The sequence below is a fragment of the Dromaius novaehollandiae genome, chromosome 1 (genome assembly GCF_036370855.1).
Source record: "Dromaius novaehollandiae isolate bDroNov1 chromosome 1, bDroNov1.hap1, whole genome shotgun sequence".
NCBI lineage: Eukaryota > Metazoa > Chordata > Aves > Casuariiformes > Dromaiidae > Dromaius > Dromaius novaehollandiae.
In genome coordinates this window covers 6,426,089-6,449,092 of record NC_088098.1, presented here as the reverse complement: position 1 = coordinate 6,449,092, position 23,004 = coordinate 6,426,089, and the positions used below count along the sequence as shown (strand labels likewise).

The following is a 23,004-nucleotide window of genomic DNA, read 5'->3' as shown; positions in this document are numbered from 1 at the left end:
TGTCTCATAACCTGTTTATGCAATGCTTAGTGTGGTGGTGTTTTTCTTTTCGATAGCCACTATCTAGTGGCCCCTAGCCACTTCCAAACAGCTGCTAAATTAACCTAAGGAACTGGTGGTTATGTTGATAACGGGCAAAACCTAATTTGTTCTACTTGCTGTCTAAGCCAGCTAGTTCCCAGCAGGAAGCAGTATAGCCATATTATAGGTATATTAGTGTAGCACAGAGTGGATTCGATCGTGCTGCATATGTTGCTAATGGTTGCACAGCTTGCAGGGCAACTTACGGTTTGGTACGTGGGCAGAGTGCTGTGTGCATGTGGCTTTGTCTGCACAGGCCCAGGAAGATGTGCCAAAAGATAGGGTGCAGATAAGCCTGCAGCTTTCAGTTCAGGCATTTGAAGAGTTTGTAGTCTTCAAAAAGAAACAATAAACACTATTAATAAAATAGCAACAGTTCTGGCCTAGTAAACAGGATTCATATACATTGATAGCATTATATTGGCAACAATGCACTCCATATGCTCATGAAGGTTACAGGGCACATTTCCATGTAAACAGTCAAGACAGTGAACTTCAAATATTTGGAAGAAATGTTTATTTAACAACTGAATACATGCTAAAAGAAATAATTTACAGCAGCAGTTTCATTACATTTTTTTTTTCTCTCCAGTTTTCTAGTTCCCATCTGAATTAAAGTGATAAATACAGAAGCAGAGTTATTTACTACCCAGTGAGGAATGTGCTTATAGAATAAGCTCATAACTTTGTCACGGATGTAGCAAATAAACCACCCTATCACCTGTGTGGCAAAATCTTGCATTTTAGTATTATGCTGAACACACTGAAATGGAGTACCTCTAGATAACAGTACTTTACACTGTACCTCCTTATCTAGTCAAAAAATATTTACATCTCTTTTGGCTAATGTGTAGGTAGCAAAAACTGAACTATTAAACACATACCAATTATATTCACTAAATAATACATAAAAAAGGATCAGTAAATGCGCATTCACATGCATTTAATTTAATTTAATTTTTTTACATAGTGACTTTATTGGGTCATGAAGATTTAACGCTGTTCTGCAAAGATGCACATTCGCTTAGTCTGATGTTATAGTTCAACACAGCCATACAGTTTTTAGGAGCCATTGAACAAATTTCCATCTTCAGTGATCCATGCAAGTGCAAAGCATAGACTAGTAAGAATAATATTCAATGATTATGATTTTTTGTTCCTCGCAAATGGATATCTTAAAACAAATGAAATAGATCTTTCTGGTTATGAATGAAATCCTTTTATTTCTCTCCAGCTGAAACACAACTTTCTACTTACTTTATCTAAAGTCTGTAACTAGAGGTTTAGAGGGTTTTATCGGCGATTTGCAGAAATACTGTTTTTTACCTTTATTATCAGTTCCTTTGTTGCGTTAAAAAATAATGATACAATGGGAGTTTTACTGAAGCTGCAGGGCATCCTTCTATACATGAATTCATTAAGGCCTATGTTCTTCAAAAATAAGTTCATTTTAAATCAGTATTAAATGCTGTTTTAACTTGACCATAATATGAACCTGAAAATCAACCATTTCAGCTGTTGGCTTGATCCTCTGCCCTCTTATTTGTATGAGCTGACACAAAGACATAAACAAGATTACTCATTTTAGTGAGGACTGATGATGCGATTGAAGTAGGTAAAATCTGATTATTTAAATTGCCCAATTAGACTATTAGGATATGGTAAAAACCTCGCAACTTCTGCAATTTTGTTCCCACTGATTACCTTTTTTCTGTATAGAAGAACATATCTTGGCATTCAGAATTCATTTAATCTTTGTTTTCTTGAGGGGTGGGGGAAAGAGGTTGGTTTGTTTCTTTGAAGCAAGTTGCTATAGAAATGAGCATAGTAGGGGAAAAAAAAGGTAGGCAGCAATGCCATTAATATGTGAGAAAGGAAACTAAGTCATTCAGTGTCTGTTGAAATCAATCTGCATTTTTCCCACTGAATTCTCTGAGCTTCATTTTAAAACTGTTTCGTTTTGTAACAGAGAGGATTCTAATGACTCTGTGGTACATGATAGCCCTACACAAAAGGCTAAGGAGTGTTCTGTGATTACAGTTAAACAACAATGTTCACAAATTAATTATAGGCTGAGCCGAAAAATTAATACTTCTGTACAGGAAAGCACATAGTTGAATCTTTGTTTTAATCCATCCCTATTCAGCACCTCATGAAAGCATGGGAATTTAACTGCCTATTAAAGCTTCACAGGCATCAAGTTAAGCATAAGAGAGACTTGAGGTTGCTCTAAAATTAAATACCCAGGTGCTCTCCTGAACCACAGCCGTACAACCTTGTCATACTCTATTCAATTAATTTTTACTATAGAATTAAATGGCAAAAATCTTGCAAGTTCATCCCCTGCAGAAGATTCAAAGGAGACTAAAATATCTGGGCCTTTAGTGAAAACCCAATAGCTATGGAGAAAAGAAGCCAAGGCTTCACTAATCAGAAAGATACTTTAATTACTGAGTGGCAAGGACACTGGGACATATTGTGAGAGATGCTGTCACAGCAGTTGTGTTATATTGTATCCGATAAGGCTGATAGTGTTGTGATTCATAAATTAAATAATCTGGAGTGAATAACAACAAAACAGATCAGTCATCAATACAGACACACTTTTATACAAGCTCCTTTAGCAAACTAAGGACTTTGTTCTAGCAATTTTTCCCACAATAACATTACTTGAAATTATGTCATTTACTGATTCTATCAAGATAAAATATGGGACACTGGATAAAGATGACCTCAAAACAACTGGACACCATAGAACTGGGGACCAAAGGCACATCTGTGCTGAGGTGAATCAAATCCACTACTTATATCCCTAAACCGACACTTATGGTGCAAGTGCATTGCATTTGTTTTACCCTGTTGCTCTCCTGTATATAGAATTAAACATAAGGTAGAGGTACAGGACCAAATTATCTGTTAGTATAAACTAATACAAGTCTTAAGCTGAACTTCACCAATTTACTACTGCATCAGGCTTCACCCACAGATAGAATAGTCACTTAGATCTTATAACAGAGAGCTGGCTATGAGGTTAGTCTTCGCGTGGACTCATGCTGGTTCTTTGCATTTGGGTGATCTGGGCCCACAGAAAGAATGGAGCACTGAGAATCAGTAGTGTGGACATATTTCTACTACTGAGCTGGGAACAGGACACCTTAAACTGAATGTGAGCTTTCCTCATGAATATATGACAATCTATGAGCCACGGTATTTAAATATTAGCATTCACAAATATTTACGAACCAAGAAAGCAAGAGTGTCATTAGTAGAGCGTATTTTAATGCTATTTACTTTTTTTAGTTAAAAAAAAAATATACAACTGAAATCAAATGCTCTCCTTTTCATTGGTTCAACCTATAGCAAGATATTATACAAGTTGAATCATTCCAAATACCATACTTAGAAAAAAAAGAATGCAGAAGACTTCCATGCTATACAGAGACTTTCATGTTAAAATAGCTTAGTTTTAAAATTGCTTTGAAGTTACATGTCATACAGACTATTGGGATAGAGGGGAGGAGGTTAACTGCAGTGTGACTAGCTCCCCTGAAAGAGTTTCCAAACAAAAGAGTAAAGCAGCTCATAAATGGAAGTTGTCTTTTTTCCTCTAAACCAGTAATTAGAAAGTACAATAATTCTAAGACAAAAAGTCTAATCTATTTTAGAAAAGAGCTAATGTTTGCTTCATATTTGTCATGGTACATTTAAATTATAGTTTTAATAAAATACATCTTTAGATCAAAGCTGAAAGAAGTCATCAGTAGTAGGCCAGTGTACTCCACATTTTTTGTTCTTCTGGATGATGGATGGCTTATGTTGTTCAGATTTCCACAAACAATCTCATTCAGTATTGTTTTCCTCTTCTAGTAAATATAAACAGGAGAACTGGTAGACAAAACAAGAACAAAATCCTTGTGTCCAATCACATGTTTAGACGTTCATCAGCTTAATGAGTTCATGCAGTTTTATATATAAGTCTAGGAATGGTAGTGCTGATGATGAAAGGTGGGTTTTGTTTTTCTTTCCTTTAAGATGGCAACATGAAATACAGCATTTTGTTTATATCTTAGGCAAAAGAGAAAGCAAAACCTGCCTGCTGAACACTTGCAGAACTTTTTGAGCAATAAGCTAGGTCCAGGTGAGTTATCATCCTTGAAACTCTGGTCATTCTGGTCTTAGAATTGGTGCAGAGAGGAAGAATTTACTAGGAAAGTTAGAAATGGATTTTTTTTTTTAAACCTGGTGGAAATTGTTTGAGCTTTCCACTCTTGTAAACATCCACATAATGCCATGAAAAAGTCCATGTATATTGCATTTTTTTTCCAGTTATCTGTCTATACAAGTTTCTACTTGGATGAGGTTCCTAGAGGTAACGTAGCTCAGACACTCCGTGGTGCCCTCTCAAATTCATGGGTCCTCCTGTTCCTACCTTTTTTATTCTCTTGTAGGTGCTTCCACTTATTCGTATTCACTTGCGCATTGGCAGGCCTTTGCCGACGTTGTTTGCGGTCTCTTTTCCAAACCTGCTCACAGAACTCATCCATTGTGTTGAGGTTGGGGTGATTGATTAACTGCATGAAGTCTCTATACCAGATTTTCTGACTGGGGGTCATGCTATTGGTGGCATCCTTGGTCTTGGAGGCATCACCATCTTCTTCTTTATGGAGCAGCTCTTCCAGGTGATCAGTATCAATTACTTCCAGGGTCACTTTGAGCAGAGTTTGCATGAAGCCATGCTCCACAGCATGACAAAAGTAAATACCAGAGTCTCTCCGTTGAAGACTTCGTAGCAATAAGCCCTGTTCTGTCCTTATCATCCGATCATCCACTTTGATCTGTATTGGAAAAGGGGAACATTTCAAAAGTTAGCTTTTACAAATGTGCAGAATTATCCTCTAATCATACTAGTTCCTTAGCACAGTTCCTTTTAGTCAGTTAAATCTAACCGGAAAAAAACCCCAGAACACGTAGGTTGTGTTTTGGCAATCAACTGTACTTACGGAAGGCTCAAAACACTCTAGAAAAACTATTGATCTACTTCGAAGAGAATTTAGAGGATAAAGGTTTTGCTTCTCAGTCCCTACTGCTGCTGAGCAAAGATCTGCAGCAACTCTCAGAGGTGTTTGCTGGTAGATGGTGCAAACCTATAATGAGCAGATCAATGTAGATCCGTTTGGTTATACTACAGAGGCCACACTTGCCATAATGTTTTATCAAGCCCAAATCTATATCTGGGGAAAGCGGATTCCCTTCCTGTAATGTCCCCTACTACAAAAGCCATTATGCATAGAAGTGTGCTCTGGACAAGTGGAAAACTAACAAAGAAACAAAAAGTGTTAAATGTCAAAATTTTAATATCCAACAAGCAGTTGTTCAAAGTATTATATTTTTCTGAATATCTAGGAATACAGTTTCCTCCTTTGAATGCACATGAAGCTGTGGAGAGAAGGGATGGAAACCTGTTTGTTGCTCTCTCCACCAAGAAGTTGTTCTAAATAATTTACTGTTTATGCAAGTAAAGCATATAACAAAAGTATATAAAGCTGCTAATGTAACTAAGTAGTTAGCACATGGTTTGGAAAGAAAAAAAAAACATGTTTCAGAATAGTTCGGGTATGTTTCCAAACACTTCAATGTGAAGAACAAGTTTTTGTTTTCTAACTTGACGTTTCTACCTACTAGAAAGGAGATTATTCTTTACTAAAAGACATGTGTGACCTAGCTTGACAGTCAGATGACTTGAGAGCTTGGGTGAGTAATAACATAAGAATGTAACACAAGCAGGGAAAGTCAGTGTTTTTGCCCCGAGGAATATTGCTTTTCATGCAAAATATGCACACAAGCTTTCATACCCTTCATACAGTTCCCAGTTCCTCATTCTGTTTCTCTGTCTTACCTGCAGCTAAGTCTTCCTTACAGCACACAGATAAATAGCATAAGAAGAAAGCAGTGAGTCATTCTCTGCACCCCGCCCTGGCCCCGGACAATTTTCAAGTCTTTGAAATATTTAAATCCAATATAAGCCTTCTGTGATGGTTTTGGTGGCACTTAGATAGTATGCTAGCTTTTGCTGATCATCTGAAAAGGGGAACTTGAGTATATCTGAACTGAGGTATGTCTGAATGGAAGAGCAAACGATGTATTTTGCTGAAAAGGACTCAGATTCAAGTGGATCTTCATAGAAAAAAGCAATTGCGTCTCTTAGATTTTTCTACTCTACCTCTTCTTTGCGGTCATCATTTTGTTTCTGGAATTGCCAATAGACTACAGCACGCTGAGATTTTGGACTGCACTCCAGAAAAGTGCTGCTATTCTCTACTCCATAGATAATCTTTTCTTCCAGGGTCTGGCTACTTGGATTATCTGTAAAGCAAGGGAAAAAAAAGAGAGAGAAAAAATAAAAAGAATCAAAAAGGTCAGGAAAGAAAAATCTTAATTGTAAAATTATTTTTTTTTATTTGGAAATTGGGGTCCGGAAAATGTTTCAAGATAAAAATCTAAAAAACAAATTTCCGCAGATTGTTACTTTGGAAAATCTCCATCAATATTCCTATCTTTGTAAGCATTTTTAAGGTAGTTTTTATTTATTTATATCTTAACAGCTGTTAACATCTCAATATGTGAAGTTAATGGCTTTCATTGTGAAATTTTTTGCAAACCTCATTATTATTCATCAAGGAAAACATCTAGGACACAACAAGAGTTTTTAATAGCAAGCTGTATGCAGTGAAAAAACTCATGGTGCATTTGCAGAATGTCCATAATGATGCCTCCTGGGCTCTATGATCATAATACTTTAGAGTAAAGTAATAAAACATGAAGCTATTTAAAAGTAGTATAATGTGTTTAGATTATATGGCATAGCAGCTTGCTGAAGCTGTTAATGACCAGGAATAATGTTTTTGAGGAAACAATCTTCAATTAATCATTTCCTCTCATACTGATATAATTTATGGATATGTAATGAGGTTAATAAACCAGACATTATGGGAGGGGAAAAGAAAGTTAAATAAATTACTTCCTTTTGTAACAACAATGTTTCAAGATATTCATCAACTTGCTGGAAATATCACATAGCTAAAGGACTTATATGGCATTTGATTCTTCTCCAATACCACAGAGGCAATAAGGCATCATATTTCAACTCTCCACCTTAGCTCTTTAAAATGTAGTTATGGATTTAAGTGGCAACAGTACAATAATCCTGGAAAACAGTTGGGGAGGAAGGGGTTGGTAAGCTGTTTAACACCATGTGGATCTCGTGGGGTTTCCTGCCTCTTTGCCATTATTTGTGATTCTTTCCTTTTTCTGCTTTTGATCTTTAGCACTGGAAATCTTTCAGGAACCTCCTTTGTCATCTTTTAATGGGAAAATGATGTCTAATTAAAATCATCTCAGAGAAGTCCTTTGTCAAGGTTTGTTTGCTTTCACTGTGCCTTTATCATATTGGCCATATTGTTTAGCAAACACAGGCTGTTTGCTAGACTGCTGAGCCAGAGGTAAAAATAAAATTGAGTTCCTGGTTGCTGTTGACACAGCAATCATATGTCTTTCTATAATGACATTCAGTCCTGAAAGAGGATGGGAGGAGGGATGGGGATAGACTAGGAACTGGTGCTTGCCCATACTGCTTTCTCAGTAATGAAGCATCAAATGGACTATAAACACTAAACAAATAGGGAATGAGTTAGCTTGCTTTCCTCTGCTGGATTGTGAACCTTTCCAGCAAGTAAGTGGGGTGCTATATAAACAAGCAAACGAAGCAACATATTTGGCATCTCTCACAAACCACATCCCTATGAAAAACATCAGTGCAGCTTTGGGCCAGGCAAATGGGGAATAATGGAAGGATGAATATGCTAGAAAGCAAAGCAGGAAGAGAAGGGTACGACTGCAGGAAGAGCAGGTAGTCAAGGGTAGCAACGGAAAGGTTTGAGATGGAGCCTGGACAAATTTGTGTCAAGAAAACGGAGAAACTGGAAGTGCGTAAAGAGGCAAACTGAATATGACTCAGAGTGATAGATAAAGGTTGGAAATGGAAATGATTGTCCGATGAGTCACGGGTCCAGACTCAACAGAGTGACCTGGGCATTGTGACTCCTCTGTTTCAACTTAGATTTCCTGATTTAGGAACAGAATTCGCACTGCGAAGCAGGCAGCAAACAGCCTCATACAATCAACAAATAACAGTTTGCGATCTGGACTGGGATCCACAGCAGACAGTGCATGCAGGGCTGTGATACATTAGACAGACAGTAGGAAATGTCATACGAATGACGTGACTGAAACTTCCCCGTTTGTAGTCTGGGACACATGTGTTACTGTTCCAGCTACGTGCTTCTGTGAAACTGAGATTTACAGACTTTTAGGATAAAGGATGGAAACGCAGGGATTTTACCCTTGGGTTCAAGGTCTTTTTCAATCCCTCTCTCCCGGGCTCCATTAATTTTTCATTTGTGGTCACAGAATGGCCTGGATTCAACAAAAGCAATCTGATAGTTTGGATGGTCCTGTTGGAAGTAGAACTATGGAGTCAATCTCCTTAGCTTAAGTGGGCTTTGAATCCTCCTCTGCCACATTCTACATAACTGATTTAGCTGGTAGGTTACTAATTCGACACAGGTGTTTTGCAGCACCACTTGACTTATTTCACTGAGCACAACACAGTCAAAGTGGATTCTAGTCACAGTATTCAGGGAAATTATCTTGAAATTGGGTTCCTTGATGCCATTTCAGACTTCTGAGTGTTTTGTGGAGTCTGGTCCATAACATTCTAGCTTGTTAGAAATCACCATGCAAAGTGGCAGAAGCCCCCTTTAAATTTGTTCACAGCTCTAGAAAATATAGTACAGGCAACAGTCATGCAATGAGAGAAGGATTTAAGAGACCCTTCAAATTCCATTTCCCTGATGTAAGGTAGCAGAAGGCAGAACCAGAAATGACTATAGAGTTCACATAATGTTGAGCACACGAAATACAAGAAAGTAAGTAGAGTGATGGCATAATGACAGCATCAGAAAGGAGCCCTGGGAGTGAGGGAGAGGCCTCAAGAGAGACTAGGAGGAAGAATGAAAGTCTGGGAAGTTCAGAAGAGCAGCTGGATGAATTAGAAAACTAAGTCATGAAGTTGGTTATGAAATTCAAACCAAAATCCTGTCCGAGAGCTGTAATTTCCAAAGCGAACCCAATAGCAGTATCAATTTATTATCCTGATAAATACCCTTAAAAACATAATTTTTAACATAACTGAAGAAGTAAGAATTGCTAAGGAGTTATACCAAGATTGCTTCACAGATTATTGCATCTCTCTATACAGTTAAAATCAGAGCAATTCTGTGAGATCCCACTGGTGTAAATCACTGAAGAAAAGGTGGCTTTTCATTCACAAATTGCTCCAAAATATAACCTGATGAGTTTCTGATAGTGCTAGTCTGACAGGCTTAAAAAAAATTTGCGCTTTAGCTGACACAAAGGTGATCGTGCCTTTAGATTTTATATTTGGTCAAATACTTCTAGAGCTAAGAATCCTCATTTCCCTCTAATATTATTCTGTAGTGAATTCATACTACTAGTTATACATTTGCATAAAAGGAGAACTTAAAGAGCTACCTACACCTTATTAAAAACACTGCTGATTCAGTTTGAGGCCTTGGCATTTTTCTGCAACGTCTTTAAAAGTGAGATATACAATAAGAGATTTTTTCTTTCTTCATATTTCCATTGATTCACATAGAGAATCAACTGCCAGTTACTGCAGAGGAATGTGTAGAAAGTAGTAAAGGATTGCTGGAGCACATTCTTGCCTATAAACACTCCCAATTCGGCACCTGATGTCCGGGAAACTACTAGTGATAACCACGGGAAAAGTTCAGCAAGAGTTTGCATGGCAAGTTTATGTAGCTGTCTGTATATAAAGCATAATTCACATTTCCCTATGCAAATGTCAAGTAAATGTAGAAAAATTTTACAGATTTAAAAGTCTGAATTAAGGTGGGGAAAATTTCTCTAAAACAAGCTAAAGCATCATTGTGTAAAGCACTGCATCCTTAAGTTTTAAGGCTTAGGACTATGTTCCTTTAGTATTTTTTTTGTAAGATACTGTTTCTTCTAATCCGTCTTCATTTCTCCATCAAGTACCATTCTTCCAAGTGGCATCTCACTCCTGTTTCACTGATTTGCACCTTTGACAAAGTTGGAAAAGTTAAAAAGTCTGTATTAAAGCTCCTAATGATGAAGTATGCTATATAACAGTTTTTTCCTGTGTTCTCATGATTGATTGTCATATAGCATGCTGCCAAAAAGTACAGGTAAGTGATAAATGAAAGAACCGCACTGGATTACTTCTTCTCTTTTGGAGGGAAGATATCTTTTTAGACACATAAGTTTGTCATAGGAAGGTATAAAAACAAGCAATCAAAATTGAAATATTAAGGTATTTTGATATTGTTTTATTGTCTATGAAGATAAGCAACAGCTTTGTAAAATACAGCTAGTAAGTGGAAGTGAACATGAAAAAAGCTGAGTATGTGATAGCCCAGATCATCATGGGTGGCCTTAAGATGGAGATAGTAAGAAGGTGAGGACAATGTCTATGACATGCTTCTGCTGCTAATAAAATTCACATTTACAGCCTTGTGAGAATTTCATATTGGGGAGCTGAAAATGCCATCTCAGTCCTAGTACTTGGATTGTCTCATCTGCACTAGGTAAAATACATACAGAAGAAAACTGCTAATTATGGTTGCATATTTAATATGATCTATTGCCAGCAAGCATTAGTAAACACCATGAAACTGAAGATGAACTTTCTATTAGTTCACAATGTGAACTAGTTGTGCATTCTTGATTCGCAAAATGTGCCGTCTGCACATTGATCACAGTCCATTTATGCACTCTTGCAAACCCTTCTCTCCTAGTAGCTTGTCCTAAGTCTGAGGATCATGAAAAAGAGAAACAACAGTAACACTGGCTGTGGGCTTCAAGGATTAAAAAGGAAGGTAGAGAAAACTGCTATTGAAACATTGTGGTGGTGAACTATATGGTGGTGAACAGTATGAGTTTGGACTATTTGTCATTGTTGCTATTATAGGGAGTGGAAGACATGAGGGTTTTGAGATATCTCCACTTCCAGCCACCTCTGCTTTATTTAGCCCAGAAATCTGTCCAGTGGTTTAGCTGTTATTATAGGTGTAACACAAACATGAGTAATCAGGTTTTTTCCAGCAGAGGGAAGTATTGCCTAAGTGTTCTGTTCACTTAGGGCAAAATGGAAATTTTTCATTCTCTGAGTGAGGATCTTCTGAAGAGTTTGGCAACAAACTGGTAACTGTGAGAAGTGAAGTTTATCAGCCAAGCAATTCAAAATTCTGGTCAATACGCTATGTGCAAATAATACAGTCAACAAAAAAATGAAAAAGATTGCAAGAAAAACCCATTTTGAAAACATATGGGACAGGTATATTCTAAGGAACATCCTGATCTTAAGGAGCTGCTAGTGGGGCACCTGCAACAAATGCCATTCCATATTTAACCAAGGTGGTTAATTATGTGGTTGGTTATCATCCTATCAAAACTATATGAAGCAACACATATATTCTTCTTGCTTTTCTGAAGGTGGTATGACTGTTCTCTGGCATAACATGCCTAGGTTGATGATACGATATTATCAAAGAGAAACAGAAAAGTTAAAATGCTTAAAGTTGTTAACTTGAGGAAAAACAAAAACAAGATTCTTTAATACCTGATACAGACTCCTGTAAGCAATCAAAACTGGAATATTAAAGTATTTTGCTCATCTTTCCTAAACGTTAACACAATTTTCCTACTGAATGATTCATTTACATCCTACTCTACTCGTATACAGTCTGTAAATTATGCTCAGATTGTTTTTACTTCACTAATACCCATAACTTACCATGATGCTGCAGGTCTGAGCAGTGAGTAAGAGGGTCTCCATTTCGGATGTCTTGTCGTCTAGTACGTCTGCAAATATCATATTTGGAAACTGTTAGTGACTTTCTCAGTGGTCTATATTCAGCAACGAAAAGAACATATTTATAACTACAGGGGTTACATGAATGCATTTAACAGCCCTATGAAGGAAATCATATTGTTACCATATTCTATGCATTATCATAGTTCATAACATCAGCCTTTACACTTACAAATAAATACATGTCTCTTTTGCACTGAGCTTATGAAGTTTACTTTAACTTTGCTGGTAATATTGATCAGAAAAAAATGTATGACAATTCATAGATACAGGGTCTACTAAGGGGTCAAAGCATAACAGTACATTACAGTTTAACATGCACAAAAATGTAAAGAAGCTGAAACTCTTCTGGAAGCACAGAATAGTTTAAATATCATAGCATCTTTACTTAAAATGAAAGATTAAGATGAATGGCTCTAAAAGGATACTAGGACTGTATTTTCTACAAAATCTAAATTAAATTAAATAAATCGTTTCAGCCCCTCCTGATTTCACTAAAATATCGCTGATTCAAATTATTTGAATCTGTTGCAAATGGTCACTAGGATAAACTAAATAAAACACTCTGAAGATTTTGAAACGTCATTTATTCCATCTTTTGTAGCTTAATTCTAGATTGTAGTTTTTATTGCATAACCATTTAACATAGTATATTCTTTCCCCAGTTTGATCTCCACTGGCTTTTTTGGAGAACCTACTGATCTGCGCTAAAATGTTGTATTTCAGAAAAAAAAGAAAAAAAAAACTTTTTATACTGTCTTATTTTGCATTTGTTGTTCTTTTTTGTCTCCTTTTTTTATTCAAATAGCTGTGACACAAAATTCAACTGAGCCACAGAAAAGAGTTTCATATAAAAAAAGAAAAAAATAAAAGAACAAGGCAAACAAAGCTGTGTTTCAAGTGTGAGCACTTTACTTTAGGAATCAGAGAAAGCCTGAGGGCTTGCAAAACTAGAGGAGAACAAAGAGGATTAGGCTGCTGAACAATGCTGTGATTTCAGCTTATAGCATCCAGCAACGGATATGCAAAAGTCAAGTAGCCTTGTAAAAAGCACTGATGGTCCCTCCCTTGTGACAACAGCCCACATTTTTAAGAAGCCATTGTTCTGCAGTACAGAGACCATCTCTCTTCTGTTCACCAGCCCTGTTTGCAAGCTCTTACTAACAGCCCAGCATCAGCACATACTAAGAGTTGTCACAGAGGCACCATCAGCTGCAGAGCCGACTTCTGTGTGCTGAAACATTTTAACCCTCTCCCTTTCTCTTCACTGAAAACTACTGAAATGTTATCTCTGAAACTATTTATGTGAAGTATTGTACCACTTTTACCAAAAAAATTTAAAAAAAGGACAATGTGCCTTTTTGATATCTTTCTGAATGAAAACTTCACAGCAATTATCCCATTGAGGACACCTCAACATGCTTTAAGAAGAAGGAATGGTTTGTTGATTGATATATGATTCAAAAAATGCACTGATCCTAATATCAGAGGTCATGTTTTTCTTACTCATTATCAACAAATAAAAATATATCCAAGACATAAAGAAGCATAAATACAGTATTTTATTACTCCCTTCCTAAATTTCAAAGGGCAGCATATTTATAGGATACTATTTGCAGGAAAGAAGCCTGTGGAAAGATTCATATTACTGTCAGTGGACTTTGGATGAGATGTTTAGCTAGAATCTCAGGAATATGTTGCACATATCACCGTTGTATCAACACGATGCTCCATGAAATATGAGCCAGAGCACATCTGCATGGGGCAGAGTTAAGTGGTCACACTACAGGCATTCTCAACTGTCACTTAGACTTCTTAAATATACAAAGACAGGAAAGTAAATTAAAATTGTAGCTTATAAAAGATCTCTTAGAAAAGGCGGAGTGGGAGGGAGCACTATTAGTAAAGCATCTGTAAAAATGCCTCAGGACTCAACTTTCCCAATATTTCTGGAGCCTAAAATTACAGGGATTCTATATTAGGAAAATGTTGGCATTAAAGCTATTTCCAGCAATGCTGATTTTGTCACAGATGGATTCAAAGCTGGCTTCAGTTAAGTGGGTAAAGCAGGTACCAGACGAACAGCAGATCCCTGCTCTGGTAACAGAGCCCTTATCCTGCTGCTGCTGCCAAGACAGAAATGGAGGGGGCAGGACAGTGGCTTTTTCTGCGTGCAGTGTCAAGATCCCAGCCTCCCATGACTTGTTTCTTCCTCTGTACTGGCCTCAAGAAGAGGTTTTCCTGCAGCTCTGCAGCTTGGGTTAGCCCCAGTCCTTACCCTGCCCTTCATCCCAGTACGACTAGGTCCCTTTACCCTTCTGATGACAACGGGGTGAGCTGGGTCTGCTGTTGAAGAGAAGGTGGAGAGAGGGAGAAGGAAAAGACAGAGTGCCCTATTTCTTGCATCCTAGTAAGCAGATAAATGACAGGATGCTGCTGTCTGTGGGTCTTGGGATGGGCTGGGAATAAAAATTGGTGCTAGTAAATGGGGAGAAAAGATGAGGTTCAGGGATAGAGTGTAGCTGGGGGATAGCAGAGAAGAGTGATTCAGTGATTCCTGTCCTCATTCCTCGACTCAGAGACAGCACAACCACACGGACTTCCATCCCTGGAGCTGATCAGCCTCTCACTCCTCTTGGAAACCTCTGTTCCCTCTCCTCTCTTTCCTCCTCTTCCTCCAGAGAAACTGTTCTGCTCCTACCACAAATCTGAACTTAGCTCAGGCAGGTGAGAAAATCTGACCAGCGCTTTTTCTGGGTTGGGTTCAGTTTCTCCTTTTAATTTTTTTATAAAGAATTTCAGAAATGCCTCATCCCAGATTAACTCTGCTTTCTGGTGCAAAAATAGAACCTGATGTTCCATAAGCAGTCTTTTTTTCTTTTTTTTCTTTTGTCATCAGAATTTTTTTAGGAAACATTGTGATGCAAACGCTGACATTTTAATCCTTTCCATATGAAAAATCTATGATATAAATGCTCGTCCCACCCTCCACCACATTTCACCTCCTTCAACAACCAATCCAGATCTGGAATTTGGAGGCCTGACATTCCCAGCTAATCATTTGTTAACATTAATTTTAAGATAAAGATAAAGGCTCCTTATGCATATAAATTCTTGAACTCATCAGTTCTTCATAGGTGTAAGATGTCTGACATATTTGCTTTGACATGATTTCTCCCTGAACATTTTTTTCATCATTTTCATGGCCAATAAATCACAGGAAAGATATGGAATCTCAGCACTCTGCTAGTAGCAGTTCTTATTTGCAAGCATTTATTAATTCAGCTATTCCTAATTTCTACTTCAGTAACTAACAGCAGGTTGCATCTTTTAAGAGAAAAATTTCCCTAGACTAAAGAAGGCAAATAAAATATGATTTTAAATCTTCAGACCAGGCAACTCAGACTTGTAAATTCTTATAAAAATGTTATTTTTCACCTGCAGAATCTGTTTTCCCTTAACCTTTACATTGCAAAGTCTTAACATCAGTGCAGAGTGAATGTAAAATGGTTATCGTTCTGATCTGGTAACATTTACACACACATCAACACGTATAAATTATGCTTTTAAATAATAACAATCATGCTATATATCACTAAATAATACCTTTCCATTCATGTTCAAACACTTTATAGATATTCCCTTTGTACTGGAATTCATGAAAATGTAAGAGAAGTTAGTTGGGGGGAGTGTAATTTTTTTATATATTTTTAATAGCAATCCCCCTCCTCACATTAGAAATAATGGATTTTTTCTTGTTCCTATTTATTACTAAATAAAAAGTTATGGGTACATTTCAGAGACAACTGTTTTCTGAATGCTTTTTTACAACAGCCTTTCAAGCCAACCCAAGAAGTAGCAGTGCTCACTTTAAATCCACCAAGACTTCACGTTGCTTGTATCTCCCACAATTATGTTTTCTTTGGAATAGAAAGGGCTCCAGTTAACCATCCCATGCAAAATCTCCAAAGCCCTCTGGTAATATTGAGATCATCAGTTAAAACAAATAGTAAGCCATGCAGACATCTGAAACTGTCCCTACCTCTTAGCAGTGGGGAAGTAACGTGAGCAAGATGAACCGTCCCAGGCACAGTAAGGGTCTCTAGCAAGGCAACACTCAGCACATGCTTTTCCATACACATCACAGCGGTGTAAAGGAAGCTGTGAAACTCCAGTGGCTGAGCCAATGTAGAGCTGTTGCTGTTATAAAAGTAAATAAAATAAAATAAAATAAAAGTAAAAAATAGTACTTTGCAAATTTCCAGGTTTTTACTAGGAAGGCCTAAAATATAAAATGATATATTAGGAATGTTACAAACACATTAAGTGATCGTGATTCTGACATACACTAAAAGAATGAGAAAAGAACAATAAACCTCAGGATAAAAAAAAATCATATAGGAAAATCTTTGGCATTTGTATGAAACTCTTTGTAGCTTCTTTAAATAGAAGAAAAAATAATTTTTCTTCCATTTTTTCTCTTGTATTTAGACTTCTATATTGGGATATAGCTTCCATCAGTGACAGAACACAATGGAAAATATGCTTTTGAATTTAAGGAAAAAGAAAAGCAACTTTAATTTAAATTTTCTATATATGGCTTGAATTTTTATTGGGGGGAATCCTAAAGTAAATTATTTCAGACAGATGCTGAGACATTTCACCTTGGAAGTGCTGACATAGTTCTTTGTGTGTCTGGTAGCTTTGATGCTTCATACTGTTTTCTATAATCTATGTACTCTAACTGAAGCATTTCTTTAATGAGGGAAGATGGCTTACTTTATTTTGGATTAAAAAACTCAGTGTTTAGTAGGAGACGCAGTTCAAAGGGGAGGATCCAATGAAGGAAAATAAAAATGAAAAATCAAATTCATGTGGTCCATCTGGTTAGCCAGTCCCAAAAGGGGTGTGCAGAAATTGAACTACCTACCCATGTGAAAGTCGAAACAGATATTTCAGCTTAGCATTAATTCATGAAGAAAATAAGTATAAGTGTAGTAATTAAACGCAGTTCCCTCTGAGGTGTAAAACTATGGGAAGGCGAAATAACTATGTAAACAAAAAATATATGGCATAATCTTTCCATTTTGAAAACACTGAAACTTTGCTATCAAAAGTTTGACCTTTGTTACCGAATACATACGGGGGGCAATCAACTCTTCTTTTTTTAAGGTCTGTCTACAAGCAGTCTCACCAAGAAAATGCAAAGTTGTATTCATTTCTCTTCCTTAAAAAAAATAGGCCTGATGTAAAAAATTGGATTTTAGGAATTTTTATCAAAATTCTTCATCTCCTGCATTGTGATGTCTTAGGGGTACTGCTCATGAGGAATTCAAGGATGCAAGCTGGCTGAAGTCACCAGTCTACTGGAAATGACAAACACTGGAGACCAGGAGACAGCAAAACCAAAAGCTCTTGTGAAAGGTGCGGCATTCATTTCTTTCAGAGACAGCAACTTGGCAGTTTATATAGACATATTAATTATAACAGAAACATCCCTGGCCTTTATATAAACATCAGGAGTTTCTCAAGAAAAGTATGACAAAAAAAGGACAAAAGAAAATTTAGCAGTAAATTGAAAACTAAGCCCTATCTAAGCAGCTGCTTCCGTCTATTATAGCGCCTTAGTCAGACTGTAAAACCACATTCTCTTGGCAAAAGTCTCTGACCACACAGAGCTCTGTGCAAAGCCTTAATTGTATATAATAGTCCCAGCCAGCGTTGGATCCTTGCAAAACAAATGGCAGGCGTCAGACATGATAGGCCAGTTCTCTCTAACTTAAGACACTTAATGACACCCCAGCTTAGGGCTATATTCTGCAGTAAAAGAGCAGCAATTCAAATCTTAGGTGACCTAGCCATTTCTCAAGAGATGCCTTTTCTCTTTACTGATTATAGAGGAAGCATAGGTCAAATTAGAGCTTCAGTTAAGTATCTGAAGTGTCCAGATGGTATTGATCTGGGTCCTATGTAATTGGTGCATTGATATATGTATGCGTGTAGCAATGTGTGGTGCAGCTAATATAAAAATCAACCCAGAGTATGCATGTGGGAAAATGAAGAAGTATGGTGTAATGGTTTCCTATGCACCCCTGTAACCAATTTCATTTTGTCAGAAAACCCTCCCTAATTTCTAATAAATGTCTTCAGAATTAGAGAATGACCAGAACATAAGGAGAGAAAAAAAAAAAAAGGAAAAAAAAAGTAAGTGAGGCCAAAATAGGGTTACTTAAAGACTCTATTCCTTGCAGATAAGTTCATAAAGTTCAGTCAGTGAAGTGCAGCATGTGTTTCAGGTGCTACACAGCCTAGAGGCTGCTGCCCTGTTTGCCGCTCTTCTGATCATGCCTTTAGACTCCAGCTGGTGATCATTATTCTGGACACTAATAATATATAAATCCAGTCAGTATGAAATTCAAAAAGTAGTAATAGAATGATTTGCATCAATGGTTTGACCTTACTTTGTCATGGTCAAACTGTCTTTTGGGCAAAGGCTCTCCCAAGAGATTTTTAATTTAATAAATCAGCTGATTATCAGATCAGACCAGAGCCTGCCCCCCCCCCCCCCAAATGTTTTCTATAAATTCTAAGTATCTGAACTATAGAAAAGATCAGGAGACTAATATTTACAGCAATCTAGTGTTAGCCACACGGTTTTGCCTCAACTGCAGTCTTTCCCTAGCACTTGGAGAAAGCGCTAACAGAGTTTTCTTTTTGCAATGAAAAAAAAAAGAGGTGAAAAAATGAAATGCTTAAAAAGAATTATTCAGACAGAATTTTCAAATGAACTTAGGGAACACTTCCCTTAAACTCCTTTTTAATGACGATCACAGTACATGCATTGAAAGGCAACTGTCTGATGCTGAATAGTTCAGGGGATGGTTTATGTGACATACATTTTGGGCTGCCCCTTCATATATGCTCACTAGTCTGTAAGGTCTTTCTGAAGGTCTCTGCCTTGCCTTCAATTGGAAATGTTATCGTGGAGAAACAAATGCTCTTTGCAGAGGTAACCAAAGAGATAGTTTGTACCAGCCAAGGATCTGCTAGTTCTTTCCCATCTTACCACAAGGCTTTTTGAGAGCAAGGAACCTAAACCAGACCCAAGGGCAAAAAATGAAAGCTTGCTTCACAAAAAGTCAGTTTTGATTGAAAACCATGCATGACTTTTTGACCACATTTTTAAGTCAAGAGGCAAATTCTGGAGCCCCATGTGAGGGGTTCTGGCAGCAGTGGGGGCCAGGGGAGCCCTGGAGGGCTGGCTCCCGCAGAACAGTGGTTTTTAAGCAGCTGCAGGGTATTTCGGTGGCTCTAGGGTGCTGTCCTCTGAAGGTCTGTAACTACAACTACCTAAGCTTAAGCCTTATTCAGGTAATAATACTACATGGATCTAGGACTCTAAACCCAGTTGGGAGGAATATGTAGCTTCAGCAAGAAAATATAATTCCTGTGAGTTAAAGGTGTCAGAGTTCAAAAGGAATGTATCAAGACTTGGTCTAAATTTGCACATAAAGGCTAATTTCCTTGCTCAAAGGCCAAATTCATAATTATACAGAGGGGCATGAAAGCTTTTGAGTTTGATATCATTTAAATTCTTATCTAAATTCTGCTCCTGAAGAACTGAATTTATAGATTCGGGCCTTTAGGAAGAAGTCATTTGAAGTGTATCAGTTTGGCACAATGGCCAAACAGGCAGCTTGAAACAAGCAGTGCAGCAAAATAATCAAAAGCAAGGAGAACCTCCCAGTACAGCGCTTTTATATTTCATTGTAATATTTGTTAGTGAAATAATAAAATAAAGTGATTGCTTTGAAATTATTAAATAGAACATGCTGATTTTATTGTTTATATTTCATGCTCCTGCTTTGAACAATATACAGAATTGTGCTGTGCATATGAAACCCCCCTGCTTACCAGAACACAAAGAGTAAAGTGTTTGAATTGTAAAACTACAGCATTTTTAACCATAAATATAAAATGGAAGTGTGTTGCCAAATACTTATTTGGTACAAAGACAGTGCCAAGAGCTTGTCATACTGTATCATGATTCTGTCATTTTTAGCCTGAGGCTGGTTGATTTTTCATGAGCTTAACTTTGCTTGAATAACTAGTGTTCTATGCTCTTTTTAGCTTTAGACAATTTTAATATTGTAAATTTGTTTTCAAAAGACTCAGGGAAAACTGTAATCTCTCTTGAATAAATAAAGATGCTTTGAAGAAGAGGTTGTCCTAAAATGCATGGCCCATTATCAAATGTGATCAGCTGCTTTCAAGGAATGTACTTATAAAAATAATCCAAAACAGAGCATTTTGGTGTGATGTGAACATATATACAACTTGACAGGTTTGTTTTTATATATCTCAATGTTCAATACTACATTTTTTTGGTCCTGCCATTTTTGTTGTTTTAGGTGATAAACTATGTCAGAAAAGTCGCCCCAAACAGAATGTTTTCTGTCAAACACACGAATGCTTTCAGACAACTTTTCTGTATACAGTGAATTTCTAGTTAAATACGCAACATCTCAAACAGAATATTGGGGTCTGTCCATTACAGAATGAATTTAACTCTTATTCAATAATGTATAGAATGAGGTAGATGAATTAACTAAATCTTGTTTAGAACACACACCTTTTAGTGCACCCAATCCTGCTATTAATGCAGAATGTTTTCTTTAGTGACAGTCATATTAATGGAAAAAATTATGAGTGTGAACAAGGTGCCAGTTTTTCCAGAATTAGGCTCCAAATTGCACAGAATTGTTCTGAGAAAACTGGAATCACCTTTCTTGTAAATCAGACAAAACTTTACCTCCATCCATCGAGAAGCCCAGTTAATTTGGGGTACAGTTGAGTCTACAATGAATGGAATAGAGCTTATCTTTTGCTTAAGAAGCTCTCACTAGAATGCAGGAAATACAGATACTATGGGCTAGTCAGGAATCTGGAACCCATATCCTAACCATGTCCTCCAACCAAAAGACCATGGAGATTTTGGGCTAAATAAGCTCTTCCTTTTTTGTTAAGGTTATAAGCAGAATCATTGGACTGGATCCAGATTCATTCATTCATTTGCTGTAAATGAAAGAGATACACACCTAGTTTAAATAGACTAGTTCACCCAAGTTTCCAATAATTGGCATCTTACGGACTTCCTGAATCAGAAGCCATATTGTCATCCTTAATGTTTCATTGATATATTCTTCTTCCATCAATGTTTCTAACCCCTTTTTGCGGCCACCTAAATATCTGCAAAATCCTGCAGTAGTCATTTCCACAGAATGTGCTGTACGGAAAGGTATCTCCTTCCACTCGTTCTGTGACACCATCTGATTACCCTTTGATGGAAAGGCAGTCATAGCACTCATGATTTCACAGAGCTCTGTTGCGTGTTCCTTAGTGTCCCTGCCCATCTGCAGACCGAGACACTTTGCAGCTTGGCAAGTCTTAGTTTATTTTGTGTCTCCTCATAGAGAAGCCTTTCTGCACGTTGTCCATCCTAGTGATTACTCGGTACTTATTCAAGCTCCACTAAATCTTTTCAAGGTGATAGGACCACAACTGAGTTTGATAATAATCTTCTGGTGATACCTTCCTCCAATATTACTTCTGTGCCTAACTAGAGCCAGAGCTCTGTCACATAACTGAATTTCCATTTATAGCATTGGAGTTAGTAGAATGTGCTACTAATCTTCCAGGGAATAGAACTAGTCCCACCAGAGTGAGGGACCAATTTTGGACACTTTTTTAAAATAGTTTCTCTGTCATAAAAGCATTCAGTACTGTGGAATTTTTCCTTGAGAGCCTCCAGACGGCTGGTTAGTTTGTGTTTAGTTTCCACCTTACCAGTAAAACACAAACTAGGCTTTTCCTTTTTCCTTTGCATGTCACATTTTCCTGAGAAACTACTGATGTTTATATAAAGGGATGGGATGCTGCTGCTGTAATTAATATGTCTTTACCAACTGCCAAGTTACTGTCTTTTAAAAACAGAAGCCAATAAATATTTAAAGGTGATTTAAAGTTTGTGCATACAGTACCTGTTTTGTGGAAATCTTCATTGCCGAAATAACAGTGGGTTCCTAGGGGGGAAAAAAGAAAGTTAAAATATAAAAGAAGCTCTATAAACATAGAATTTTTGCTAGAATGGTATTTGCTTACTTAGAAACCCTAAAATTAAATTAGATATTCCTTAGCAATGGTACCTCTTGCTGTCTTTTACAGTGGAATATTTTATAAGTGAATTAGAATGCCTCTATATGTCTAGGTGCATCATTAAGTGCTATGTTGACTGTAGACATACCATTTCTCATATACCTTGCAATTTCACGGTGAATACTCTGTCACTAGTTTCACCTTCTGAAATTAACATTAGAACTAAATTTAAAGAAACCCCTGCCCCTGGAACTATGAAAATAATAATAGCTATATCATAATATGTGGATACTGTATATTAAAGGCGACAGAACTAAAGCAACAGACTTCAACCGCATTAAGAAGAAAGAAATATTCCTGCAAAATCTTATTCATAAGAAGAAGCCTTAATCACAACTCTAGTCTTGTTGACTGGACCGCACAATTCTCATAGAAAAAGTTACTCATATTTGAAGAATAAAGAACCAGTGCAAGCAGCATTTTTTTACACTCCAGAACATCCATTATTTAATCAACCAAGTGAGTCAGTAGAAGAGTTAGTATTCTCTTAGCTAAGTTTCTAACCTTAATTATACTTTTCTATAACTAGCAGATGCCAAACCAATACCTGCTTTCCTATATAAAAGACTGTAGTACATATTTAACATAATAAGCGCATTTAGACTTGATTAGAAGGCTGTTATTTACATTTTTTTAGTCCCAGATGCTTGAATGGAAAGTAAAAATTGCATCACTTGGTTGCAAAACCTTCACATCAGTTCTATATGAACTATGTT

The 23,004-nt window shown here is 37.0% G+C and overlaps 1 protein-coding gene across 3 annotated transcripts in view; it reads right to left on the bottom strand.

The window, feature by feature from the left end:
• Positions 1-581: 581 nt before the first annotated feature.
• The window catches only part of SEMA3A (semaphorin 3A), a 331,409-nt gene continuing 308,986 nt past the window's right edge, over positions 582-23,004 (bottom strand). For all 3 annotated transcript variants that reach the window (XM_026119328.2, XM_026119327.2, XM_026119326.2), the window contains 5 exons: positions 22,114-22,155; positions 16,116-16,273; positions 11,996-12,063; positions 6,302-6,444; positions 582-4,916 (listed from right to left, as the gene is read on the bottom strand). In XM_026119328.2, coding sequence (XP_025975113.1) covers positions 4,461-4,916; positions 6,302-6,444; positions 11,996-12,063; positions 16,116-16,273; positions 22,114-22,155 — 867 coding nt within the window. In that variant the 3' untranslated portion in view covers positions 582-4,460. The remainder of the gene's footprint in view (positions 4,917-6,301; positions 6,445-11,995; positions 12,064-16,115; positions 16,274-22,113; positions 22,156-23,004) is intronic.